This window comes from Dermacentor albipictus, chromosome 1 (genome assembly GCF_038994185.2).
Source record: "Dermacentor albipictus isolate Rhodes 1998 colony chromosome 1, USDA_Dalb.pri_finalv2, whole genome shotgun sequence".
Taxonomy (NCBI): Eukaryota; Metazoa; Arthropoda; class Arachnida; order Ixodida; family Ixodidae; genus Dermacentor; species Dermacentor albipictus.
Window position 1 is genome coordinate 9,912,972 of NC_091821.1, and position 27,276 is coordinate 9,940,247.

A 27,276-nucleotide genomic window follows, 5' to 3' on the forward strand; every position below is an offset into this window, starting at 1 on the left:
ATATGCGAGGCCATGGTCCAAAGATCTTCTTCAAGGTGAACGGTTTCCTATCTAACTGATTGAGAGCGTCTTGTCGTCTGAATCGGCAAATCGCAAATAGCACTTGGTTTTCTCTTACACTGACGGCAAGTAAGCGTTATTTCCTCCTTTTATTATTTTTTTTCTTTCCACCTGACACGTCCAAATTTTCGGATGTGAAGAACAACGTGTGACACATTCTTTACCATGGATCCAATGCAAGAAAAAAAAAAGAAAGGGAGAAAACCCCTGTGGCACGAATCGCAAATTCAATTACGCCAAACTTCCGCAACTGTCACGGACGCCTGCAACGCGGTTCAGCGGGAGGCAGGTATCGGTAGACTTGGAGGAGGCGGCTCCTGGTAGCTACACGAGAGGCAAGCAAATGGTGTTTTGGTGGACATAAAAAAAAAAGAAAAAGCTCCGCCAGAGTCGACGATGACGTGGAAACGTGCAGGGCTTACACCACAGAAACAATAATTCATGAGGTCCTCGAGGGGCTTCTGCACTCCGCAGAGGACTCCCGTGGACCTCATGAATAATTGCCACGGTAATGATGGTGACGACGCTGCCCATAAGCCACGATTAAGAACCAGCGGGGTTCACATATGAACAGCCGATTAGAGCCTAAATACCTTTATGTATTTTTTTTCAGCAACCGGAAAGCATAGAAGGATTTTGGAGCAAGTTAGGTGGAAATGTCAGCATTTGCGACAGCGCACATGTTTTTAAAAGCGCCGGCAACCAAAAATTACTCAGTATACTTTGTACCTTGCAAATGCAATCTCTTTTTATATCTGCCTTTTGGCTCTAAAGGTGTTTCGTTAATTATTTTGTGCCGCTAATATTTGAGTTTACCGGGAATAGTGTACTTTCTTTAGTTTTATGTCAATTCTGTTAAGACGAAATGTTAATAAAACGGACGGATTTTCGCGATCCCTTCGAGTTTGTCTTAAATGGCAACTCTGGTGATTTTTCAATGTCCACTGACCTTAATAAAATCTTGAATATACGTTCTCTTTCTCACTCTGATTATGCGTGTCAAACGATAGTTATTTAGTCTTCCTGAACATGCATTTGAAAGACTGGTTACGGGTTCCCGACTCATACCCGCGAATGTATGACATTTTACTGGCCACTCATGGTTCGTGACGTCAGGGTATAAAACGCCACTTCGCCCGGAAACGGCGAAGCTCGTTTCTTCTTCTACGAGGCGGTGGCCGACAATGATCGTTCAACGTAAACGAAAATAAACCCACCTGGGAGTTTTTAACAGGTGATGTGCCCTAAAACCTCCCCTCCTCAAATATTTACTCCGATGTATGGGAGCAAAACAGCGCCATTCCCTCGTTTCACTCCGCTGGCTAGCTGCGGAAGTATTAGGGCGGCATGACGCGATTTTACTCCGCTTAAAAATCTTGTTCTCCCGTGATACTCCGACAGGGAGTTTTAAAAAACTCCCATCCGCCGAAAGAGTTTGGTCACGTGGCGCTTCCCATGAGGCTGTGCGCCTCGCCAGCGACCGGGCGCATTCGGTGGAGTCGGCAGTGCTCATGGCTGACGGTTTGTTTACATTTGTGAAGTGTCGTTCCGTGACAGCGTTTCGTCAATTTGTTTCCCGTATTTCCTTCCAGAAAGAGTTATAAGCATGCCTGCAGCTCGCTGTTGCTCAACTTCAAGTACGTTAGTGTGGATCACTTTGCTGACAACGATGAATGCAAGAGCAACGTTTTCAAGTGCAGAAAAGGCTTAGGTATACCTCGAAGCTGCTCACTGGCTCGTGATGTCGGCTCAGATTCTGACTGTGTTTTTGTGCTGCGTGACCCTGGCTTGTGTTCTTCACTACGTTAAATACGACTTTTATGTCATTTTGGGTACATGTTGACAACGTCCGGTGGAATGTTTGAAAGGACCGCGTAGCAATGGCAACAGCAGCCACTGTTCGAGCGACGACATCCGTGCTAGTCGCACATGAATGGCGTACCCCAGGTTCATTGCGGTGCTGTGTTGCCAGTGAGAAAGACCGGAGTGCAAGCAACTGTTTTTATTTATCTGTGAACGGATATCCTCGCCCGAAGAAAAACGGTAGGACATAAGTATGCTTACTGTAAATAAAGCTTCTTATTGAGCGATGTGCATCGAATTGTTATCCCGCATATAGGTTTTGGTCACGTCGTTGCTTCCGATATTGCATTAACATTACGCTCTATTCTAGACACTGATTTAGACGCATGCCTGCTGGCTCCGAGTTTAAGGATTCACTCGACAGATCAGCGATGTAGCTCCTTTTCACAACCGAGAGATCTTGCTCGGACGCGGAGCAAGTAGTGCGGTGTATAAAATGTATGACTGCGCATTTTTCGGTGTTACGTCGGCTGCTGCGGGTCATGCGCACACGTAATAATTTGTTGCTACGCTACCACAATATCGCAAAAATTTAATTTTGCTATGAAGCAGACGCACTTACATTTTTCTTGCTTACTGTAACTAACGCACTACTTTTTGGCCGCGAACGCCGGCAGTGTGCGAAGTCGCTCCAGCACTCATAGAATGGCATGCTAATTGTGAAAATTTACGCCATTAACTTTTTTCTCTCACTATTCTGAATTAACAGTTTTGTGTTGATTAAGGTATTCTGTTAATATCAGAGAGGCACATCTCGTATGAACGAGCATGTGAGTTGTAATTCTGAAAACAGCACAGCTGCTCCCTAGGCGGTTACGAGGCACACAGTATCGTGGCAATATATACTGGCACCGTTGCTTCTTGAGTATCGCGTGTACGTGGGATGTCTTTCAAATTTCTGCATTGGGCGTTTCTGAAATGTTTATGTATGTCATGATATATGTGCTTTCATTGACTTGTTTCGTCGAATTTGACGCGGTCTCGTGTGCATATATCGAAATTTGACCAGCAGCCTCTGTATGTAAAGATGTTTGCGCAAACTCGCGTGATGCCGCTTTTTATACTGCTGTTGCACCTCGAAAAAACTCCGTCCATTGCAAAGCAAAAAAGAAAGAAAAGATAGAAAAAATTGCTCCCATAATTCCACGTAAAAATTCCTCTCGCCCGGAGTAAAAATTCTACTCCGATAATACGAAGCATAATAAACTCCGAACCGGGGGGTCGCTAGAGGACGAGCGTTATACTCCCACCTCGGAGTTATTTCCGTTTACAGTGTTTTGACAGACGTCATAACCGGCGCTTCTCTTCGTCTTGCCGCAGCACAATGCGTTGAGCTTGGACCACGTCAGCTGTCTCGCGCGACGGCCGTGGGTCGAAAGCAAACGGCGGCCCTTCGGCGCTTACACGTCGTCGCTGAAATCACCGCTGTCGAGTTCGAAAGAGCTGGAAAAGACATCGTCAGCTTCGCTTTTTTTTTTGGCGTTAGCACTACGTGTCCTGCGTGTTTACATTGAGGTATCGTAAGATCTGACATCATCGACTCATCGCAGACGTCACACGAAGCAGCTACCCGTTCGGCTTTCTGTGCCTCGTTTACTGGCTATTTAAAGCTATTGATGAGTTTTTAAGCAAATTAAACCACCCTACCGGTTACAGGACTGCGAATGCCACTTGAAAATGACGATATCCTTATATGGTTAAATAAACGCCGGAGTTGCGCGCCCCTTAACGGGACTTAACAAGGTACGCAGAGTTTTGGCTTCCGCGCGACGAGCACGAGCGTAGTGCGCACGCACGCATTAGCGTTACTGCTGAGCAGCGGTTTGCGTATACCTCACCGTGGTGCACATATACACTGGCGTGAGCTGAACGGACAGCAAGTCAACGTCAAGCGGAATGCCATCAAACCCTTTCACTTGGTGCTGAGAAACGCTCAAGGTTTTTCCGTTGCGGTCCCATTTCGTGCACGATGGAGGTGCACGCAAAGTCGCTTAACGCCGCTGCCGGCGTTACTCACCGCGCCAGCTCTATAATTGCCCCGCGACTGGTATCTGATCAGTTGTCTCGCGCGATGCGTCACACCATGTCGCCCCCGGGTATTGTTAAAACACCGTGGAAGGAGCTCGAGCGCTGTAAACTAAGCCTCTCTATGTCGCTTTCAACGCTTCGCTTTCGGGCAAACTATAGCAGTTTTTAATATGACGAGCCTCTTAGTGACCACGTGGCATTCTTCACGCACGTGTTTAGAGCGAACATTCTCTTCTCTTTTCTCATCTTCGTATTCCTTCCTCCCCTTTTGTCCAATGTATGACGTAGCGAACAGCACACATTTCCGGCTAACCTGGCTGTATACTTAGCTCTTCATATTTTCTCTCTCTCTCTCTGACCTTTCTGTCATACTCTAAAATGGCAGACTTGGAAGCAAACTATAAAGCAATCGTATTCTGCGCGATTGACAAATCTTGCAGAATACTCGTATGCGAGCACGTGCTTCGAGATATCTGACGTCGAGTTTGGCACTCCGCGCCGCTGACTTGGCAAACACGCAGGCACTCCCAAGCGTGAGCCAGCGTTGGCGTCACAATGCAAATGATGGCAACATGCAAATGTCCGCGTGCAATGACCCAATGCCATCTGAAGGTGCCGGTATCTTTTTTATCTGGGAGCCGAGTGCGAGAAGATAGAGAGAGAGAGAAAAGGAAAAGTACCAGCAGTTGCTGCCGCATGTCCGTGAAACGAAGAAGGGCACTTGGCGGGCTTCGCTCATCTGATTGTGCAAACGCCGACAATTTGAAAAGCAAATTTCACGATGGATATCTATACATATATAATACGTACTCGTTGAGAAAATGAATCTGCTTGTACTCTTGTGAAACGATAGACACGAACTTCTTATACTATCAGCGTATCAGCTGCATTTAGTAACCTAACGGTTCAATATTCAGCCCGTCATTATAGTCGACAGCTGACTATTACATGCTTTAGCAGCTTACGTACACATTGCCAGGTTACTGGACTAAATTAATGGAATAGCTATCTTTCTCATGTCTTTTTGTTATTTGTACAGCACATTTCGTCGAAACTGCATGTTCCTGTCCACGCAGGCCAATACTGCAAGTGCTTTGGTTAAGCACCGCGGCTTACCCGCCATGGTGGCTATAATATATGGTGTTGCGCTGCTGAGCACGACGTCGCGGGATCGAATCCTGGTCGCGGCGGCCGCATTTCGACGGGGGGCGAACTGCAAAAGCACCCGTGTCCCGTGCATTGGGGGCACGGTAAAGATCCCCTGGTGGTAAAAATTAATCCGGAGTCCCCCACTACGGCGTGCCTCATAATCAAATCATGGTTTCAGCACGTAAAACCTCAGAATTCAGTATCGGCTCAGAGTGAACGCAGCGAATTGCGCCTATAGTCTTGCAGCGTAACCGATGTTTGATTTCTTTCTTGAACTGTCTTGCTTTTTTTTTTTTCAATCTGTGCTTGTAAAATAGACTGCGCGCGTAGCTGTAATCTGACCCAACGGTGGCGCTCATCTTTCGTAACGCAATGGAAGTGACGAAAGATCGCACACGATGTAAATGCAGAAATCGAAGAGCAAGAGTGCATACTGCTCGGGAACCTCAAACAACAATCGATGCGGCCAGGGAGATTTTATGTATGGATTCGCACGAAGGAATAGACGCACGGCCTCCGCGCTGCACTCAGCGTGTCTGTAGTACTCCAGTTTTCTCGTAGTTGTGTTCGTCGTTGTCCTAACATTTTACGTGTTCGCGGATCACTGCGCCTGCACATTCCTCTTTTAAAGAGCGTGTAGCCTCCAGCAGTGCGTTTGCGATAGCACGTTCTTGAGGTTGATCCGTTCTTTGCCTTAAAATCGGGCTGCTGAACAGCAAGCACAGCTGCCAAACAATGAGTCGCGACTGCTACTCCTTTTGCGATTGACACGAATGAAGCGGGCATGAAAGAGAAGCGCTTCCGTCGCTGTGCTTATCGTACAGATGCTGAAAACCACCACCGCGAACGATCTGTTGCCTCTGAAAAGGCATGCAATAATTTGTGCTGCGTTGTGATTAAATGATATTTTCCAGCCTTCCTTGAAACACCCGAAACGTATGACGTCAATTTTACCGATACGCGCGACTCCCAGTTTAGCAAAGCGCTGCTAAATGTTCTGAGGCAGTGACTTATGCTATTAGCGTTGGTGCAGGCGTGCAGTTGATTACGCATATACACTTACTTGCAGGGCCTATCTAAGCCTTGCAAGTGATTTCGTACCGCAATATATGAGCCTTTAACAGCGGCCTTGTCTTATTTTTCGCTGTATTCTTGTCCCTTGTACTCCGACACGAGAAAGGATCAGTGTCCGACAATATACGCGCGTCAGCTTCAAGTCATGCCAATGAGGAATGGCCTCAGCTACACAAGTCGTTGGTCAATAATAAATTAAGGACTTCCTGATAGCGCACTTTCGCGTGACATCTTTGACTTCCTTCTTTGGGCTAGTGATCAGCCGCTTGGTCCCACGTGCGATGCACGCAGAGATAACACTCAGCAACGTGAAGTGGACCACACCCGAAATCGTCGTTTATAGCGAGAGTATACACAACTCAGGCGGCGCGCTGCCCACCATTTAATGGCCTGTGCCGTGTACGCCTAACACTGTAGTGTACCTGGTCCGCTCAGGCCACTTGGGCTCTCGTCTCTATCTCGAACCAGCGGATAGTTATAAACCGGTCTGTGTCGTCCGGATTGCCACCGCGGTATCAACATCGGCGGTCGTACCTTCACGTATGCAGTGAAGGACGCGCAAACGCGTGCTTCTGATTTGGTCGCCGAGGCAAACTGTATGTTGAGTGCGTGTCAATTATCGGTCAACAAGACTGAACGCGGGCGAAAAGAAACGCCAGTTTCGTTCCATCCCCATTTTACTTTTCTTGTGCAGTGGCAGAACGCTCGTAGACGCACTTCTCTATCTGCCTCCCTTTAATCCAGTGTATCGGGCTTCCACAACAGACCGAGGTGGTGGGCTCTTGCGTTTCCCCCTACGTTTCAAGGAAAAGAATAAACACTTTCCTGCTCATTTCATTTCCAACACGGCCACTGCCGATGCGCAAGAGCTGCTGGCCGGTACGCTGCGCAGGCCCTCGGCACTACGAAGTATATTTCGACAAGGTGAATTACGGCTCGGCGCCGGCTCCGCCGCTGCATACCGCGGCGGGAAACGTCGCCGGCAGAATTCGCCGTTCGCGGTTCAAGGTTAAGGGTGACCACCCGTTCCCTATGGAAATGCCTGCGATCACCTCGTTTTTCGCTGCTTGGCCAAGGTGTGTGGCGTACAGCCGCGTGGCGCAACCAGAAGAATGTATACTATGGGCGCTTGAGATATTCTGGCCTCAGTTAACATCCGTCAGGGAAAATCCCACGAGACACGTGGAGCGCGATAAATTAGTGCACTGACACCGAGATCGCACTGCGAGCTGTCTGAAGGACGGTTTCGGTGTAGTGGTCCTCGCTCGCAGCAGACCGATGTTCGTGGAAGGAAAAGAAACGCTGCAACACACGCCTTCCCTCTTTTTCTTCTTTTTTCCTTCCGAGTGTGTAGCGAGCTTGATGTAAACAACGTCGTTAAACATTATTACCACTCCCGTGTGTTCCATTCAGCAAGCTCCGTAGAGCAGTCACAGGTAAATCCTGACCCCCTGCCCCCGGCCGCTCGTATAGGAATCTAGCGCATACACATTAATGACAATTATTTTGCTTTAACCATGACCTCTCGCAAAATCGTGGTTTTCCCGGGAGAAGCGTTGTTGTTGGTTCTGTAGCTCCGAGCGAGCCATGCTGTAGCATATTGCGCCCCTGTCGCGAGGCACGCTGCGTATGTCTTCACTTTTCGCCTGAAAACACACAAATGAATACTTCGCGTTCGCATGTGCGTGGAACGTATTCCAGGCGTATTTCCGACGTGGATTGTGTCGGCCAGCCACATGTTCCACAATATATCTTTAACCATCTGCAGAGCTTGCAGCTTTCGTGTTTGATTGTGTGTATTGCGTCACGCGATGAGCATACGCGCTGTAATCCCGGTTGAGATGCGCTCCATGAGGTTATCAATCAAACCGAACAACCTACGGCATGCGTTCTGGCCGCGACTGACAGTGTATAGAGACAAGTCGTACCGTGTAATGCTCGCGACGGTGACGAGTGACGTCCCAAGGGGAAAACAGACACATGTTTCAAGTACATTGCCGGCGATCACGGAAATAATTGAGTTCCTCGTAGTACTTATAAGAAACGCTTAGAGGCAAGCGCAAGAAATTATATTTTCCAGGACATTCTAACCAGCGCTACGTGGCCAGCGGGTCGTATTCTACTGCTGCCATTCCAGCAAAAAAAATGACGAGGCAATAATAATAATAATAATAATAATAATAATAATAATAATAATAATAATAATAATAATAATAATAATAATAATAATAATAATAATAATAATAATAATAATAATAATAATAATAATAATAATAATAAAGCAATAAGTAAATAAATAAATACGGTCATATTTCTAGGGCAGTTTCGCTTTCCGTCTGAGCCAACGGCGTGTAGAGTCTATGAATAGTGTCATCTAATATGAAATAACGGAATTTTCAGTAGTTATCTTATCGGAGAATTGACCTCATTTTATTTCTCACGCGCAGAGCAATTACCTCTGTCGCATCTCTTTCCTTCGCGCTATTCCCGCGCGCACTGGCTTTCTCGGCGCATAGTATTCCTTCGAGTTTACTGGAGCTTAAGCTGAAATGAGCATGTTTTTTGGGGGCGAAGGGGCGCCGATGCACTGTAAAATAACTTAGACCCTTAAAAGTGAAAAGGGGTGTAAATGCGTTTATAACTCTCACCCTTAAGGTGTTATTTATATAACTGACACCCCAAGGCTGTGGGTTATAGACACATTTACACCAGTTTTCACTTTCAAGGGTCTAGATTATTTTACAGCGTGGTGGACCACTCACTTCCAGTGAAGTACGCGCACATCATGGCCGTGAAAGGCTGCGACGCAGCCTCCCTGGACGCTCCCGAATGCTTGATGAGCCCCACGTAGAGGACGGGCGTGGAGCTGAGGCCCACCCAGCCGAAGAATGCGTACATGGTGCAGAAGACGCCCAGGTACCAGGCCCTCGCGGAGTCCGGGCCCTCGCGCGCCGCCTTGCGGGCTGCTCCGCTGGTCTGCGGCTTGGCCATCGGTGTCGCTGGTCAGTGATGCCCGAGGTCCTGCGAGCACGAGCGCGCTGCCAAGTCACCTTCCGGCCTGCCGTATAACGTTGCAGCTTCTATGGAGGGTTCGTGTGCGTAAGCGGGTGAACGAGCGAGCGAGCGTGCGTGTTTCCTGCAAATTTTTACTCTGTTTCGTGGGCAGTTGTAAGAGCTGCATAATTTCCGACCAGGTGCAGATTTCGCTCGCCGTTTTAGATAACACCTTACTGAAAGCACAGGCAGTTCAACTGCAACAAGCGTCGTATATATGTCTGCCCACTGCATTCAGGAAATCGATGACGCATTATTTGTCGACTTTGGGACAGCTTACGCTTGTTGTCCGCCGTGATTGTTGAATATAGCAATGACATTCCGCTGTTGAGCACAGGAGCACGGAACAGCCGCATTCCAACGGACGTGGAACGCAGAAACGCTCGTGTAACACGCTTTCGACGATGTAAAATAGACCCGAGGCTGCCTACCATACGGCGTCTGCCAAAGCCCGGTGGGTTGCTTTGTGAGGTTAAACCTATCAATCTAGTTGAAGTGCGCCCGAAAGAGAGACGGAATAAATGGGAAAGGTTAATGTGTCCTAAATAGTCTGATTGAGTCTGCGGGAAACGCTCGTCATTGTCCCCAAGTTCTAAAGGGTATACCGTGAAGTGTGTACCGTGAAGTGTGTACCGTGAAGTGTGTACCGTGCGTGATGGCGGACTGCATTTGAGGCTCTGAGGAGAGCCATCCGCTCTACGTGCACATTGAAGCACTAACTTTTTTTCATATTTTTATCGCCCTTTTAAAGCGAAGGAGCCCCGCGAATACACCCAAAGTGCCTCGAGCGGCCAGTCGCGCGGCAGTTTTGCGTGCATTTGCGGGCTTATTTCACGCTCGGAAAAACACTTCTGTGTAGCAAGTATTGAGAAACAGGAAGCTGTATCGGGAGTTTTTCATGTAGCTCTACAATTTTCTCATCGACGCTTTTAATCTAACTATAATATTTGAGAAGTTGAATAACTAATTAGGAATAATTGTCTAATTAAGCGGAATGAAAAAATAATCTGAGTATCTCCAAGTGACGTCAGACAACACTACCTTGGTTCTGTCTAGCTACGTGGCATTCGCATATTTTTAAACTATGGCTAAAATTTGCTGGGACACCCTTCATGTATAACCCGCGTACTCTGACCGACAAGCTAGTGTCGGCATAAGTGCGCCCTCTTCTCCGTAATTGCGTAATGAATTCCTATATAGAACCTAGACATATGTCGGCTGATACCTCTAAAGCCTGGCGGCTTGTTGGTGGAATAACTAATTGTATTCGACTGATTCCTTGATTTACCTTACTTTCTTTGATTTAGCCCCAAAGGGTATACGATCCACTGTGACACAGGTGGTACAGAATCCTTAAATCTGTCCTAGATATCTGTCATGCTTTTTTTGTTCATACACCTGTTATTGCCATTGTTCCCTCGAGAAGCATCATACATCGCCTTCGTCCTTGCGTCATCGCGGCGTACACGTCTTACACTGTGCATCCGTTGCATTTGGAGTTTGCATTTCGGCATAGCTTGGGAGCGGTTTAGTGCCTGAACGTAAAAATTGTATGAGATGAAAGTTGTGAGCTTTTTCTTATTATTGATAAACCTTACATAAACATTTCATGAGGTTACCGTTGCGTAGGATGAACGTAAACACAATTGTAGACATCACTGTTAGTTAAGAGCATTTCATTAACCGCTTCACAAAAGCTTCGCTTCACATTGATTCCAACATGTACGTTGAATCTGCATATATATATATATATATATATATATATATATATATATATATATATATATATATATATATATATATATATATATATATATATATATATATATATATTGCTTCCTTTAACCAAACTGTGTAGCTGACAAAAACTTCCCGACTCAGCCTGCGACCTGTCAGCTTATATATCCCCTATATAGTCACGATATCCCCCCCCCCCAAACCTCCCTCTGTATGCTATCAAACCTTGTCATTTGCGGGTTTTTATTCAGAGGGGGGGGGGGGGGGTAAGCGTGTTTTTTCACAGGCAGTCAATGATGACGGAATTACTGCCTCCCCCCCACACACACACGCTCACGCACGCACACTTTTTCTCTGCGTCTTTCTTACGGGGGGGGGGGGGACAACTTCAATTGACCCGTCGTTTTTTTTTTATCTCAAGCTAGCGAACTCCTCACATACGCAAGGCCGAGTGTGCTTTCTCACCTCGCGACCGTGCCATGGTCGCAGCACACGGACAAGTAGAGCGGTGAGTGCGAAGTGAAAGCGTTAACGTCGGCTGAAACCGAACTAACGGGAACAGCTTCAGCCTAAATCCTCGTCCGTTTATCTTTACCTTTTTATTACCATTCCCCCCCTTTTTTTTGCGGTCGAAGAGAAGCAGGCTTCATTAGAGTAGGCAAAAGCTCACTGCAATTAGCGGCCACCAATCCGCGCTGAGGTCAGTCGTCCTAAATGCCTTCCTTCCCCTGAGCCAGCAAACGGCCCCCCATTGCATCCTTATGGCCCATCATCCGCGTACTCCGGCCACCAACCATCTGATTTTATAACGCCGTGCCGGACAGAAAGAAAAAAAAACAAACAAACAAAAAAACAGAAACAACAATAACAAACAGAAAAGCAGGCTGTCCAGCGTCGCGTATTCTGTCAGATTGGACCATAAAGGGAAGCATGCGCGGTCGTCGTCACCGTCACATACAGGCCGCTCAGGGACTATTGTTGTGTGCCTTGAAGCCGGTGTATGGCACATCCCAGCTGCACCTTCACCTCTGTTTCACCACTGCTACAGAACGTGCGGCGTTTTATTGAGTAAAAGTAGCAACACAATTAGGATAGCCCGTTCAACTTCATCCCCATCATCAAGAAAGAAAATTGAGTGCGTTGCTTTTTTTTAAAGCCACTTGTAAACTTACACAGACACTTTTCGTTGGGTGTCAAACGTTTTAAAATTAAAACTGGCAATTTCATGCGTTTTTTGGCATTTGTGAGTTATTTTGAGTTCCGAAATTTTCAGATGGCCTGGAGAGGAGCATGCATTTGGATCCCTAACTCATATCAGAAACGAGAAAAGTGGCTCAGAAACTATCACAATCACTGTATACGATGGTGATAGCTCTTGGGTTGACTCGAGCAAGGTTGACTCGTAATCAGGAATCATTTTTATTTCAAATACCGCGTGCGTGGCGCCTAGCTAAGCGAAAACATATAATAGATGTCTAGAGTGCTCAGTGGCCCGTACAATTAGAGAGTTTCAGAATTGGTGCCGCTTGACTTTGGGACCCTAAGTCGCGTTGCGTAGGTCGCTCTAGGGTTCGGAGGAGCATCAGAGTTTAATAATTGGGACAACAGCAGCGTTGGTGGTTGAACGCCGCAGGGGTTAAAATAGAAGGCACTTGAAAGCGAAAGACCAAAGCAATAAGAGTCTTTTTACAAGTGAAACCTAAAGGAATGCATTTTAGAAATAAACAAAAACCAATCTTATCCCACACCTTATGTGCTTAACAAAATTGACCGGGACTTTCCCGCGGAATGTAAAAGTTGCGGACACACTCCGTGTCTATTTGATCATATGTTCTGGCTGTGCCCCAACCAAAGGGCTTCGGATCTCAACAGCGAGGAGGACTGGAGTCGGCGCATATCCAGCGATGTCCTCCAAGATCAACTCCTGGCCGTCCGGAGAGCTCACGACATCGGGAAAGCCTTTGGCCTACCGGTGCCTACGTGGGCGGAGCCACCAACATAGCCCGGGGGCTTGTGCCCTCGGACCCTAGTTTCTCTGGACTAAAATAAAGTTCTTGCCATGCCATGCCTTGGAATAGTTTGCAATAAAAATGACTATGATATTATTTGTACGACTTGTTTCTGCCCTCTTTAGGCCAAGGCTGGTCAAATGACGCTGACCCGAGATACATGTAATCTGTATGCTGCACCATTCAATGTTACAAATAATCAAGCTCTTTTCTAGAAAAAGAAACAGACGGAATGCCAACACAACAAATATCATGACGTTCAATAGAGAACGCCCAAAAAGAATGCCGGGGGTGTTTTGATCCCGGTAACTTCTAAACACGAGAGTCTGGTCAAGAAACGGCGTACAGACGTTGAAGAAAGGAAACTGAGCTAGATAAAAAACATGCGAAATTAGGTTGGGTTTCGTTGATGCAGGAGACGGAAAGTTAGAGATATTAGGGAGAAAGTCCCCGTGGCACTTCAGTAGAGTAAATACGCTGGTGATCACGACGATGAATTTATGAAGGCAGCCACAATATTTCTCTACCTTGTAAACGACGTTGCGCTTCTAAATTTAATGTTTTTCTGTAGGTGACCGGCATTTGTAGTTCTGAAGTTGTAATATTGCTGTATTTGCTTCGAATCAAAGCACCTCGAACCGTGGCCCACTTAATGTTTTTCGCGGCCATTACCATCAAAACAGGTGAGGCTAACGGAAGTGCAAAAAGCTACAGCATTAGAAAAATACTGTTGCCTTTTTGTTCAGTTTTCTTTCTTCAATTGGCCATGGCACGCCTGAGTGCAAAAGATAATTTTCTGTGTGCGCGAACAGCTTTTGAAAGTAGCTCCCAATCTCGCCGTGCGTTCCTGCTTTCGTGTTTGTGTAAGTAGCAGAGACATCTGTATGCATTCTTGCAATATCACAAATCCAGGGGCTAGTATTCTGACATGAAGGAGCGGTCCGATATTCTAATTAGTGCTGCATTATAGACAGTTTAGAGTAAACCGGGCAGGGAAAGCAACAGGGAAGATGAAGATGCTCTGGCGTTGAAAAAAACATTCAGTACTGTTCAACACGGATTACTGAAATCAAGTGGCAGTGTTGCAGAAATAAAAGCACATGTGAACACGTAGAAATTGTCAACTGATTTCTCTCAACAGCACGCACATTTAGAGCGACGCTCGGTGCACAATTAACAGCACAACAAGATAGAAACAGCGAGACTGACAGAAATAGAAAAAAAGAGAACTGTTTTTAGCCGAAAGCACGAGATCTGTCACGTTCGCTTTCGCTGACATTTAGTGCGCGAACGTTTGCTCGCGCTCAGTCATGTGATTTCTCTAAGCCTGAATACAGTTACTGTAATTCCAAGCATTAATTCTGTTGACATTTTGAAAAGCAGTACATAAACTTTAACTAAATTTATCGCCGAAAAGTGCAAACGCTGTGCTTATAGTCACTTCTTGACAAGTTGCGAACACTTTTTATGGCTCGCAACATGTCAAGCAACTTCGTATTTTTGTTTTTATTTGTTTTTATAATAATTAGTAATAATCCACAATTTTTACAGCTTGATAGCAAAAAAATTCAGCGCTTAGTTGATAAAGCATAACGAGTACTGTGGTCGGCATCATGAAGGATTTACTCAATTATTTAGTTATTTATTTCAGGCTAAAAGCAGTTGATATTTTACCAAATGTGTTTTGGCTGCATTGCAGCCTACACCATCCTTGGCAGTAAAATACGGTCTACTACTTCACTGCTAGAGACCAGTACTTTTATTTTCTAACCGAGAAAACTTGCGGCCTAATAAATTTCGCTACTACTCGGTGTAAGTCGCTTTTCTTCTTCTTTGCGAAGTGACCGGTGTCACTTAATGAATGCGCATGCAAAGCCTTCATGTGCTGCTTGGTACGTCGATGTCATTTATCTGTTGCGCCTTCCAGTGTGCAGGAGAGAAAGAGAGAGAGAGAGAGAGAGAGAGAGAGAGAGAGAGAGAGAGAGAGAGAAGAAAACAAACAAACAAGAGCAGTCCTACGAAGAGGGTAAAGCAATACCTTAAAAAATAACTAACAGGAATCATTACTTGCGCTATTCTTTGCGACCAGTGCTAGGACACCCGCTAGGATCGTAAACGAAGCTGCGTCGGCGTAAGAAATCTCGGCGCAATGCGTCCGACAAGCTAGGCGTGCGTCTGATGCTCTACCATCCGAACATTGCGCCGGTCCGGTGGTAAACCTGACTTTACAGCTCACGTCAGAGCAGGCGTTGCAGACGGAATTTGTTCGAGAATGATCACCCGCGTTTTCTCGCGTGTGCCCGTTGACTGTGAAGGCGATGGCAATGGCATAGCTCGAGCCGAGGATATCGGCGAGTTTATTGACGGGTAGTGGCTTAAGTCAGCCGTTCCAAACATGAAGCGATCGCTCGACTTTTTCGGCAGCTCATGCAACCTCTACATGACTAGTTACGCTGCTCGCGCATTTCGGTTTGCATGCGCACTCAGATGCACAGCTGCAGTAGTCGTGCATGCGTCACGAGAGGATTTCCGAAGTATGTTATATACGGCGAGCATCAATGCCGTGGATTGCTTATGTTACATAACGAGCACAACTCCCGGCGCATCCCCTGCGCAACAGCTGCTTCGAAAACAAACTAGATAGTCGCGCCACATCCAGCAACGTACGCGAGCGGCAAGGCTGTTGTTTTTGGACGCACGGTGTGCGGAGGCGGTGGCATTAACCTCTGCGGTATAGACGCTGTGTCTCTGGCGCACAGCGTCTGGGACTGAGGGCTTCTATAGTTTTACTGCGAGCTCTCGCGCGTGGATAGCTGGCTGTGTAGGGCCCGCAATTCCGCATCCGATAAACCGTGCAAACAGCGACCTAACCTTGTCATAATGAGCGCTTGCGACACCACCAGCAACCTTCTGCGTCATTTCACCGGGTGTCTCCAGTATGCCGGACTGACGTAGAACTTTCGACTTCCGTTCGTTATACTTAGACCGGTTAGCTATAGAGGGCTATCGTCGCGTTAGCGGAAGTTCGCCCTGGAAGTAAAACGCTTGAACCGCAGCGTGTAAGACTTATTGCATCAACAAGAAAGTCTTCATAATGACGGGATGGTACGCATAACAAGAGGGCACACTGATGTGTCGTCTTGTTGCTGCGTACGTCGCATTCGATCTTTGCTTTTTTATACACCCTCTTTTCATATAAGCCCAGTCGACGACCAGGACAAAACCTCAAATGGTTTATTCACGAATGCATAGAGGCAAATAATTAGCAAAATGCCGAACAAGATTGCGCGTCCCCCCCTCCCCCCGTAGATAAAATATAATTGAAATCGTAGCAATAATTGTTGAAAAGTTTTCAGAACCAGTTATAGTAATCTTCAGATTACAGTCGGTATATACGTTAAGCGAAATCTGTGTCGAGTGTCGATATCGAAAGTGTCGAGCATAATCGGAGACTGTAAGGAAAACTCGCAGAAAGCTCTGGGCCAAAATGTTCTTATGCTCGAATCGTTGGCATAAGAGCAAATTAAAGCAAATCCTGGTGCTTAATATATTATGAGCGAAGACGTCCCGTCCCGCCAGTGAGAAAGGCTCCTGGGCCTGTATTCACAAAGCCTTTATACGCTGAAGCTTTTCGTATGAGCATGTTCCAGTCATCAGCGATGCTGGACATATTAGTGAAGTCAGCCGGCTGGTGGCGAAGAGAAACTTTTGAATTCGGCCCTCGATTCCCAGCTGAGAATTACCTTTTTTTCCCTCCTGTCTGACATCGCTATCTGCATGTTACTTCACAATGAAACATTACTAACTCACGTAACTGTCAACACTATGCTAATCCAGCTGGCGGTTTCAGAGGGGTTTATCACTTACTGTCAACAGCCACGGACGAAGAACAGAGAAGTTTGACGTCCTTCCGTATTCTTTAACCGTGCACCCATCGCACTTCAACATCAGATGATGACCTCGAGTAAGGAAAAAAAAAAGAAACTGCATCACTGATATTGAACGTCACTATTGAAAGTCGCGGCTCTGAGCGACATGGCTCGAGGCTCACACAGCGATCGTCACCTGGAGGGTCATGGCAGGTAGAACAAGAAGAAGGGGGGGTGGGGGCACGCTACTCACCCTGGGAGACGCCGACTCCTCCAAGCGCGCGCGGGGGCGAGTGTCATCGCCGCGTCACGCAGGGCGCGAACAGCAGCCACTCGTAAAACAAATGGACCAACCCACCTGCATGGGCAGTGGTTGTTCTCGGGGAGCCGTTATCTCCGGCCAGCGTCGGCGGAAAGGAGGGGAGCGCATCGGGGCCCGAGCTCGCTGCTACGACATGGGCGCGTGCGCCAAGACGGTCACGCGTGGCTCCGGAGGCTGCCGCACCGCAGTGAATGACGCCTTCTGCGCAACACGCGCCCGGCGGCATGGAGTGCTCGCTCTGCCGCTGCCTACGCACGTGCAGGCCAGGAGCGCACGTGCCCTTGGCGAGGACAGCTGGATGACGAAGCCGCGGGGCCTGCTGCAGCCGCTATCTTACGCGCGACGGGGATGTACGTAATACGCTTTCGTGAGAAAAACACAAACACGAGAGTGGATGAACTGCGTGCCCAAACAGGTCCGGGTTTGCTTTTCGAGCAATGCGATACTCGCAGAACCGCGGCATGTATAAGGAACCCATGTAATACGTTTTCGCGTGCACCTATATAGCTTCGAACACGCTATAATGTATATGTCATGTGGAACGCGCCCTGCGAGGGAAGGAGAAATGAAGAGAATTGGGAATACGTAGGAGGGGGGGTGGTACGCTCTATTGCCTACGTTGCAGGATGAGAGGGTGACAAAGGGGCCGAAAGATAAAAGGGCCAAGGGTAAAGAGAATTGATGCGCACGGGAACAAACAACACAGCGTCTCTCGCGATTAGGTGACCACTCAAGCCTGTTCACCTTGAGTGTCGGAAGAATGCTAGCGAAAGATGGCCATGTCCTTGATATTCGCTTCCGCAGTAGGCCTAATATCTAATCGGTGGCACACCGGAGGCGATGACGTTGGATATGGACCTCGGGACAGTAGTCAGCAGAAATGCTCGAACTGTAGTTGGCCGTTGGCCAGTAATCTTTTGAGATGAACAATAACAATACGGTATAGAATACGGTTTATATGTCCCACATATTCTTCTCACTCCCTTGACTAAAAGAAATCAAAGAGCGCATCCTCTCTAACTTTTTTTCAGAGGTGCTTACCCTCCTTCTGCGCAACCGCATGCACAAGGCTGGGACAATGGAACTATTCTATTCTAACACTGTTCCTTTTCGCGCTTCGCCAGTGGTCCAAGAGTAGCGACGCCCCCACGTTATCATCGCTGGATCAGCCGATCGGGAGTTGGAAATCACAATAAACCAATAGAATTCGAGCTAAGAGGACCCGTGCATTATGCCGACCCAGGACCAGGATTTTGTAGCGATGCCTTTTCCAATGATATTCTCTTTCGCGCTCTTTGCGCATCGTCAGTGACCGCAAAAACACTCCGCCCGCGTCACCAATGGGATCACGCGGCCTTCAACGGAGGATTATAAGGATGGCATAGAATCGAGCCGAAGGCGTCGCTACAAACTTGCGGCGCAGGTTCGAGTTAATCGAGTGCGGTGAACGACAAATGGACGCTGCTATTTAGCGACGAGTCGTCTTCGTGCGCCATAGTGCTGCGCGGATTGCGAATGAACTAAATGAACTGCATTTTGCGAGGTACTACACTCCGAAGAGAAATGCGAGAAATGTCATCGAGCACCGAGAAAACTATGTTGCAAGAACGAATTAGAAAGCCTCCACACGTCGCGCCGCTTTTAACTTGTCTGACCTCGCGACCGACGTGTCGAGACCTGCAGTGAAGCTATCCGTTGTCATGACCAAAGCAGGGCATTGTCGCAAGATCATAAGGAAAGAAACGAAAAAACTTAGCTGCTATGCTCAAAGGGACAAGAAAACTCTGGAATCCCTAAAGGTGGCGCTAGCGATTTCGCGCCAGGATGGTTTGGTCCTTTCACGGGAACACAAATTCAGGATAAAGAAAGAAAGAAACGAAAAAAGAGGGTGAATATCTTACTACAGTGCAACTAGCTTACAAAATATTATTTTACTGAAATGAATATGGTCAGCATAACGAGGACGACAGTAAATAAAAGAACGAGGGACACAGTTCGTGAATTCCTCGTTTTTATTGTTATGTTTCTACTTACTGTTTCTTGTTTTTTATGCTGAATAGAAGTCGTGTTCATAGCAAATGCACTGAGGTTGGACACGCGCTACGCAGTGTGACGCGGCAGCTTCATCGTAATGGGATGAAAATGATTAACATTTGCCGTGCATTCGGACGGTTTGCCGAGGCGCAATAAAGAAGAGCCTCAAGCAATGCTCCGCGCTGCGCTGCCATGTGCTTTCCTGTTTCGACGCATTACACCAAACTGTACATAAAGAATTTTCCTAGAGCAGAATTAAAAATGTATAGACTTTGAGCTCTTTTCTGATGTAATGTATTCGCGGTGCCACTCGCGCAGTCCTTGGGGCTGTCTGAGGAAAGTTATACGAGCGCAGCCAGCCATGCTCGACATAGATATTTGCGTTAACTACACGGCTCAATACGCGTGCTAATGGATAAAAAAATAACGTTGATGGGAACTAAACAGCTGGGTGCATGGGTCCATAAAGTCGCAGTTTCGCCCAAAAAGGCAAAACATTGAATGCGATAGCAAATTATGAGACGGCTATACGAAGCAAGGATAGTAGCGTTATCGGCCGTATAAACGTGTAAACATTCGCTCACTGACTAGATTAACAAGCATGGTGTGACACGCGCACAGGCAAACATGAACACATCTCACTCGATGACCGCGAACACTCGCTGCCAGAACGCTAACGTGATGGAGTGGCGGCAGCGGCGAGCGAATTGCCCTTCGCGGTGTATCTCGCTTCAACGCGAACTATAGGCGCTCCACAACGCAGCGCACACGAAGCCATCAGCTATTTCGAGTTGTCTAAACTTTGTACTCACCGCAGATTACCTCCGCGATAGGAAGCGCGCGTCCGCGGTCAGCCGCAGCCGTAGTAGAAGAAAAGTGCACTAACCTGCCTCACCCCACCCGCTCCTAGCGCGTACACGTGTCTCCGCTACCTCCACCCCCCCCCCCCCCCCGGCACGCACCAGCAGGCGGCGCCATCTTTCCTTCTCTCCGCCCTTGCACGCGCTAGATCGAGCCACCACCCTTGTCTTCTCCTTGCTTGCACCCTTGCTTCCCTCGAACCTGCAGCGCACGACGCGCGGCCGCAATCGTATCGCACTTGGACTTTATACGGAACCTCACGGCGACGCCGACGGCGGAAATCTGCTTGGAGTGTCCAGGTAAATAAATAAATAAATAAACTTTGCAACACTTCTGTATTTCGAGAACAAACGTGTTTTCCACAATCGTTTTACTCGATCGTAGATCGCTTCAGTGCCATTACAGTCACAATCTTATCCGAATTTTAAACCGCTGCTAATTTCACGCGTACGTTGCGTTCGGATTCAGTTGAACTACTGCGCCACACTCGCATATCGCAAGTGTTTTATGGGTACAGGCGAAGTCATATGTGAGCGACGTGTGCCCGTATTCACAAAGCCTTACGTTCGTAAGTGCTCCTTGCCATTGGCTAGCCGCCTTCTCTTACGATGTCTTCAGCATTAGCATTGTGCGGAATTTTCTCTTGCGAACAACTCAAGCGTAACAACGGTTTGTGAATACTGGTCCTTATGTTTTCGGTACGTAATTAAATATATATGACTATAGACGACTTTTCAGGAATCGGTGAATGTCGCACCAAGAAAATGTCACATCGCGTGGCAAAACTCTATTGTGCGGAGGAAAACCTCAATCTGCTAGATGCATAGGGCTATAAAGAGACTAACCCCATATTTACAACCCGCTAGAATGAAATAAGTTAGCAACTGAGAAACGGCATAGTGATTTACGTAACCTTGCACTTTAGCAGACACACTTGCTGGGGTTCCCTTAAAGTTCGGAACGTATTTAGGCAGGCAAACTGTATATGAGATTGGGCGCCGAATTCACCAAGCTTATCGCATGTAAGTGATATTTGCCATTGGCGGATCGCCTTCACTAGTAGCCATTTCAGCATCAGGACTGGCTGAAATTTGGTCTTACGAACAATTCTAGCGTCAGAAACTTTTGTGAATAGGGGCCCTGATGCGTAACTTGTGGCGCTATATATTCACTAATATACAAGTGGCAAAAGAACACGTCTATATTATGAGAACGAAACGTTACAGACATGAGTAACGATGCGGAGTTTGTGGCATTGCTCACTCACGTGTTCACAGTGGTCGCGTTCGGGCTAGAAATGGCAGGATGCAGATGCCGATCAGCGTCGAGAGTGTTCACATGTCATAGCCCAGTCATTTTGAAAAGTCTACCGCTGGGGCTCCAATAGGAAGCGCTCATGAAACGAAGCTCGAAAACACGTCCGTTCTTATCGCAAGCGCTGCTTGATGGGCTTCGGGCAATCACGCTGCACAACTGCCGAAATGTACACTGGAAACCAATGCAGGTCGTTTCTTTTTTGTCTTCTACGGTTCATGTGCGGCAATGAGAGAGCCATGCAGCCCAGCTTGGGAATCCCTACACGCATCCCTCTTTGTGAGCGGAACAGGCTACGGACACTAGCGAAGTGTCGTTGACACTACCCTGGTCGCCGGATTAACGGGCGAGGAGGTTAAGCTCCAGAAACAGGAGGATTCTCGACCCTCAAGGCGATAATGCGGGGAGCTTGTAATTCAGCTTTTTAGATGTTGCACTTTGCCGGGCGCACTAAATTTATGGCCGAAACAACCTCTAAGTTGTCTTATACAAGAACCCCCTCCCCCCACCTCTCTTCCCTCCCCAGACTCCAACTATTTTTTTCTTTCATGTGACAGGAGTCGCTTTCACATTCTTGATTCACAAAAAAAAAGTTTGTAAGAACATAGTTTTCTGGGAGCTACCGGGAACGGAACGGCACGCACACGCGCACATCACAGCCCAGCGCAACACAGCCCAAACAAAAGCTACTTTCCTAGAATAGAGTGGGTAGTTCTACGAGTCGGTATTTAATTATTCGGAAACTAGAGCGCAGGAAAGACGAGATACAAAGATAACACAAAGACAGCGCTTGTTTGTGTCATCTTCGTGTTTCGTCGTTCGTCCTCTCTCTCTCTCTCTCATAGACACACACACACAGTTTCTTACATGCATATGCTATCGCATCCATGCGGCTCCCTGGAAATAAATATACCACTAGCTCTTCCTCAAGCAACAAAAGTTTCCAACTCGAGGAAAGACAGATATATAAGGGTGGTCATCTCCTTCTTTCTATTCTGTAGTAAAAAAAAAAGCTCACCTTAGTGCCGGCGCAAATAAATTATCCCAGCAGTCGTTTCTTTTGGCAGCGCTTCAAACTCGGGAACAAAGGCCAGGGCACATATTCTGGTTTGTGCCTATCAAGCGCCGCGTCCGATGGCAGGTCATCTGCGACACACAAGAAGCACGGAGAATTTCTTGAGAGTGATGGGAGGGTCGTCGCCGTTGGAGCCGGCACCACAAAATCCTGTAGCCAGCGACGTTCCGTTTCATGGCGTCAAGCTCAGGAGCGACTTCTGCCAAAGGGTACGCGCTCGCCCAACGGGACAAAGTCATCGCGGTTCCATAGTCGTCTACACGCATCTTTCGGGGCAACGCAGGTCATACGTACGCACATGTAATATACTATAGCCCCAATACGCGTTTCCAACGCTCTAATAACGTGTACAAGTGACTTCTCTGAGGAGTCCATGCACGCCAATGGTTCAGCCGACAACAAAGTATTAAATACGCGTAAAAACAAACAAAAATACGTTAGGCTAGGTTGGCCCCGCGCGTCCTGCTCGTATAGCTAAACCCCGAAAGGAACACTGCGTTACTGCGACTAATTAGTCACTCACCGGCGTTCCGCGTCAGCCGGCTGGACAGCATGGGATCGTGCTAGCATCCCATGCCCTCCAATTGGGAATTTGGCGAAGGTGTGGGTCCCACTTCAAGGCCGACGAGGTGGCGGATTATTGCGCTGCGGCATACGCGCTAATGTCCACTCCCTTCCTTCGTCGGCTTCACTTGCGCACGTAGCAGCCAACGGATGCGTCACTGCGGGCACTTGGCTTGCGCCAGAATAGTCGCTCCCTGTTGCGGAAAGGGCATTGCTTCTCTCACTACCTTTATCTCTCTCTCTCTCTCTCGTGAGCAAGAGTCGGAGCGCGAGAATGACCAATAAGCCCGGCACCACGAGTCCGCTCTTAAATGTTCAGTCGACTTTTAATTCAAGCTAGTCGGTGCGGTCAACGTGACCTACGCTCGGTCAGGCGTGTTGAAAGACGAAGCTCTGGGGTTCGTTACCGAGAATGAATATTTCGAACGCAGATGAACGTCGGTTGGAAATTACTTAGCATTCAGCGCTCATTCGGTTCCAGTAGATAACAGCGCGCATCGGTGCATGGCAAATAAAGACCGACGCTATACATACCAGCGTACCATAGGTACAGTTCTAAAAGCGGGCGCCTTAATGTGAGTATTGAGGTTATAAAAGCGGCTGCGTGTTTTCCATGGGCCGAGACTGGCCACAGGGTACGGGCGCAAGAAGGGTTTGCAGTGCGTGGTGAAAAGAGCGCGGAACCAGTGGACGCAGCAAAATAACGGCGTGGGCATCAAAGACAAGCAGCGTCAAGGTCACCCCACAGAGGAGGAGGGCTCAACACGACGCATGAAATGCTTCGGAACCGCCAACACGATTCGAGCAACGACGTATAACCCGGACGCTTGCGTAAGGGTATTTTCAGCATAGCGCTGCCGCATTTGCCACATGGTTGGCGAATTACATTCTGAAAAACACTTAACGTACGAACAAGTTGCCAACGACGTCGTTCGTTTTTCCGCTCGAGCAATCGAAGAACGTCACTCGTGCAGGCTTTCAATGACTTGTGAAACGATGAGGCGTCTTGTGAAACGATGAGGAGGAGAAATTCCCGAAATGAATCAAGCCGAACATCACTGTGCACTTGTTTGTTCTGCTTTAATTGCGGGGTGAGACTTATGCGCCCATGTTGAATTACTTCGTTGCGCAATGCGGCATCGTTAGTACAATTATGAACGAAAGGTAAATTAATTAAGGTTAACTATAACATTCGACAAAATAAATACAGGACCGGCGCCGAGAATAGGTCAGGAGTCTATACTTTGGTAAGCAACGGCGGAGTGAAGCTGTTTGCAAAGGCTTTGTTGTTGCATATTATAGATCGGATCAGGGTGTTTCGTTGTGACCGGGTGTGCGTCGTGATCATGGGCGCGTTTACAAAACTAGTTTAAAGAAGCAGGGTGGTGCCCTGCAACCATGTTACGCGAACATGGTTACGCACATTTACGCCGTATAAGCTAAGCAGTCTCTGTGCGCATGCATTTCTCTGTCATTTTTCTCTCTACGGGTGTCTCTAAATGAAAATGTGCCAGCCAATAAAGAAACGGACATTTACTAGAGGCTATTATAACATTCGAACTTCCGACTATCGCAACCGAGCATTCGACATAGCTCAGTCAGATAATCCCGCAGGCGGCGAGGCTACCTTATCGCTGAAGAGTACAGCCCAGAGGGCCCTACATGCCTAAGAGATCCGTTGATTTATCGGTTTTGCTTATCGTAATAGGTTGCACGATATAGTATCAATTCTCGGTGGTCCTAACATCGTGGTTCGCGGATCTCACGCGTGCATGCGGCCTTGAGCGCGTCTAGGTACACGATATATTTTCGGTGAATTTGAACAGCACTTAAAGCTTGCGTCACAAAGTAAGAAACAGGAAAAAAATTCCAGCGCTTACTGAGAAGCCCCGAGCCGCGTATCGTCCGCTCGTTGCCGTATCTGTCTGCCTCTTCCCGTCCGAAACTTGCGCTCCCGGGTAAATACCAAGAGTGGCGAAACGGACCGCCGCAACAATACGGGCCTGAGCCTCATGCAAAGCCCTTGACATATTGACACGTGTACTTATCTTTATATCGGGTGACCAAGTTTCGCCGCCGAACAAATGTTATCGCACAGCGCGGGACGCGCCTGCATGTATCTGAAGTTTCTGGGTTGCTCAGTGGCTATGGTGTTGGGCTGCTGAGCACGAGGTCGCGGGATCGAATCCCGGCTACGGCGGCCGCATTTCGATGGGGGCGAAATGCGAAAACACCCGTGTGCTTAGATTTAGGTGCACGTTAAAGAACCCCAGGTGGTCAAAATTTCCGGAGTCCTCCACTACGGCGTGCCTCATCAGAAAGTGGTTTTGGCACGTAAAACCCCAAATATTATTATTATTATTAAGTTTCTGGAAAGTTATCGATGCTTCTATCCGCTGTCTGTTGTCGCCGAACCTTGTATTATCTGATTTCATCGCGTGAAGCGAATGGTGTAGAACTTTGTGGAAGGCACGCGGGTCCGAACGATTAGACTGGAACGTTCGACGACTGCTGTATAAAAGCCAACGGGCTTGACCCGCTGACCAGATTTTCGACGATCGCCGACTGTGTTCGCCGCTATCGTTGTGCTATAAGTGTAGCCTGTTTTGTGGGCACAGGTTCGCCCAATAAAATTTAGTTTTGTCGTTCACAGTGGTGCTACTGTGAACGACAATATCCTAGGTGTGTTCGGCCTTTCTACAGCTTTGGACAGATCTTATACTAGAGATAATGAGAAGGAGGAAATGGGGGAGGGGGGGAGAGGTGGAACTGGCCCCGTAGTTTCCCAGGAACGCTGCGGGCCTATACGGTAGGAAGCCGGGAAGGCTATGATTCATTTAACCTACACTAGTGCCGTCTTCTATAAGTCAGACATGGTTTGAACATTTCGCACGTGGAAGAATTGAATTTTTTTTTAAATCTGTCGCTGGTGTGCCTGCGTTTGACCTCCTCCAGTGCGCTACACCTGCAAGCTTGGAGTGACGCGTGACAGCGGCAAAAAATGCCGAGAGCGAGTGGAGCTATACTAATCCAGGTGCAACCAAATTAGGAAGGCCCTCTAAGCTTCAATAATGACACTCCCTCACCAGAACAAGAATTGGCCTCTCTGGTACAGTATTCGGCCACTCCCTCCCTCATGATTCCTACAATTACGCCATGGCCCTCAGTCCCCAGCAGCTGCGGAGCACCTGAACAAGGCGGGGGTCATACCTGTAACGCAGCAGAGGGTGCTAAGAATCTCTGGACCTGTTCAGGCCGCCACTGGAAACTTTCCCTCACAACCTTTAACAGCCGAGCAACAGAAAGTGGACCGGGAAAAGCCCTAATGATGAAACAAGAAATGAAACTGATTTCACTGTTTCTACCGATCGCAGCATAGTGAAGGATGTAGAAGTGTTAGGCAGGGTAAAGTGCAGTGATCATAGGTTAGTGAGGGCTAGGATTCACGTCAAATTGAAGAGAGAAAGAATAAAATTGGTCAAGAAGAAACAGGTCAACCTAGAGGCAGTTAGGGTAAAAGCAGACAAATTCAGGCTGGTACTTGCAAACAAATATGCACCCTTATAACAGAGACATGAAGATGACACAGAGGTAATGAATGAAACCGTAAAGGAGGCTGGCTTCAGAGGCAGCAGTTGAATTGGGAGGCAAGACACCAAGGCAACCAGTAGGCAAGCTCTTCCAAGTAACAAAGGACCTAGTAAAGAAACGACAAAGAAGAAGAATGTCCTCCTCAAGAGATAAAATAGAATTCGCGGAACTGTCCAAACTGATCAACAAGGAGAAAATAAGGGATATTCGAAATTATAACGTGAAAAAGACTGAGGAAGCCGTAAAAAAAAATGGACGCAGCCTGAAATCAGTGAGAAGGAAACTTGGCGTAGGACAAATCAGAGAGAGTGTAAGAGTGGGGTTGAAGATTAATATGCAGAAGACACAGATAATGATGAATAGATTGGCAAGGGAACAAGAGTTCAGGATCGCCAGTCAGCCTCTATAGTCTGTGAAGGAGCATGATTACCTAGGTCAATTTACCACAGGAAACCTGATAATGAGAAGGAAATTCATAGAAGAATAAAAATGTGTTGGATCGCATACGGCAGACATTGTCAGCTCCTGACTAGAAGCTTACCATTATCATCAAAAAGGATGGTGTACGATCAATGCATTTTACTGGTGTTCACATATGGAGCAGAGACTTGGAGACTGACGAAGAAGCTTGAGAACGAGTTAACGACCGCGCAAAGAGCGATGGAACGACGA

At 47.6% G+C, this 27,276-nt stretch overlaps 1 protein-coding gene across 10 annotated transcripts in view; it reads right to left on the reverse strand.

Moving 5' to 3' along the window:
• LOC139060119 (monocarboxylate transporter 13-like) overlaps positions 1 to 27,276 on the reverse strand; it is a 111,119-nt gene that overhangs the window by 36,028 nt on the left and 47,815 nt on the right. The window contains exons 1-4 of one of the 10 annotated variants that reach the window (XM_070538984.1): positions 24,894 to 25,010; positions 22,973 to 23,207; positions 22,393 to 22,520; positions 8,937 to 9,195 (exon numbers count right to left, since the gene is read on the reverse strand). In XM_070538984.1, coding sequence (XP_070395085.1) covers positions 8,937 to 9,165 — 229 coding nt within the window. In that variant the 5' untranslated portion in view covers positions 9,166 to 9,195; positions 22,393 to 22,520; positions 22,973 to 23,207; positions 24,894 to 25,010. Of the gene's footprint in view, positions 1 to 8,936; positions 9,196 to 16,841; positions 16,990 to 17,096; positions 17,431 to 21,327; positions 21,509 to 22,392; positions 22,521 to 22,972; positions 23,208 to 24,893; positions 25,022 to 27,276 lie in introns of those variants that run through there. The other 9 variants (XM_070538981.1, XM_070538990.1, XM_070538993.1 and 6 more) reach the window with 9 other exon arrangements.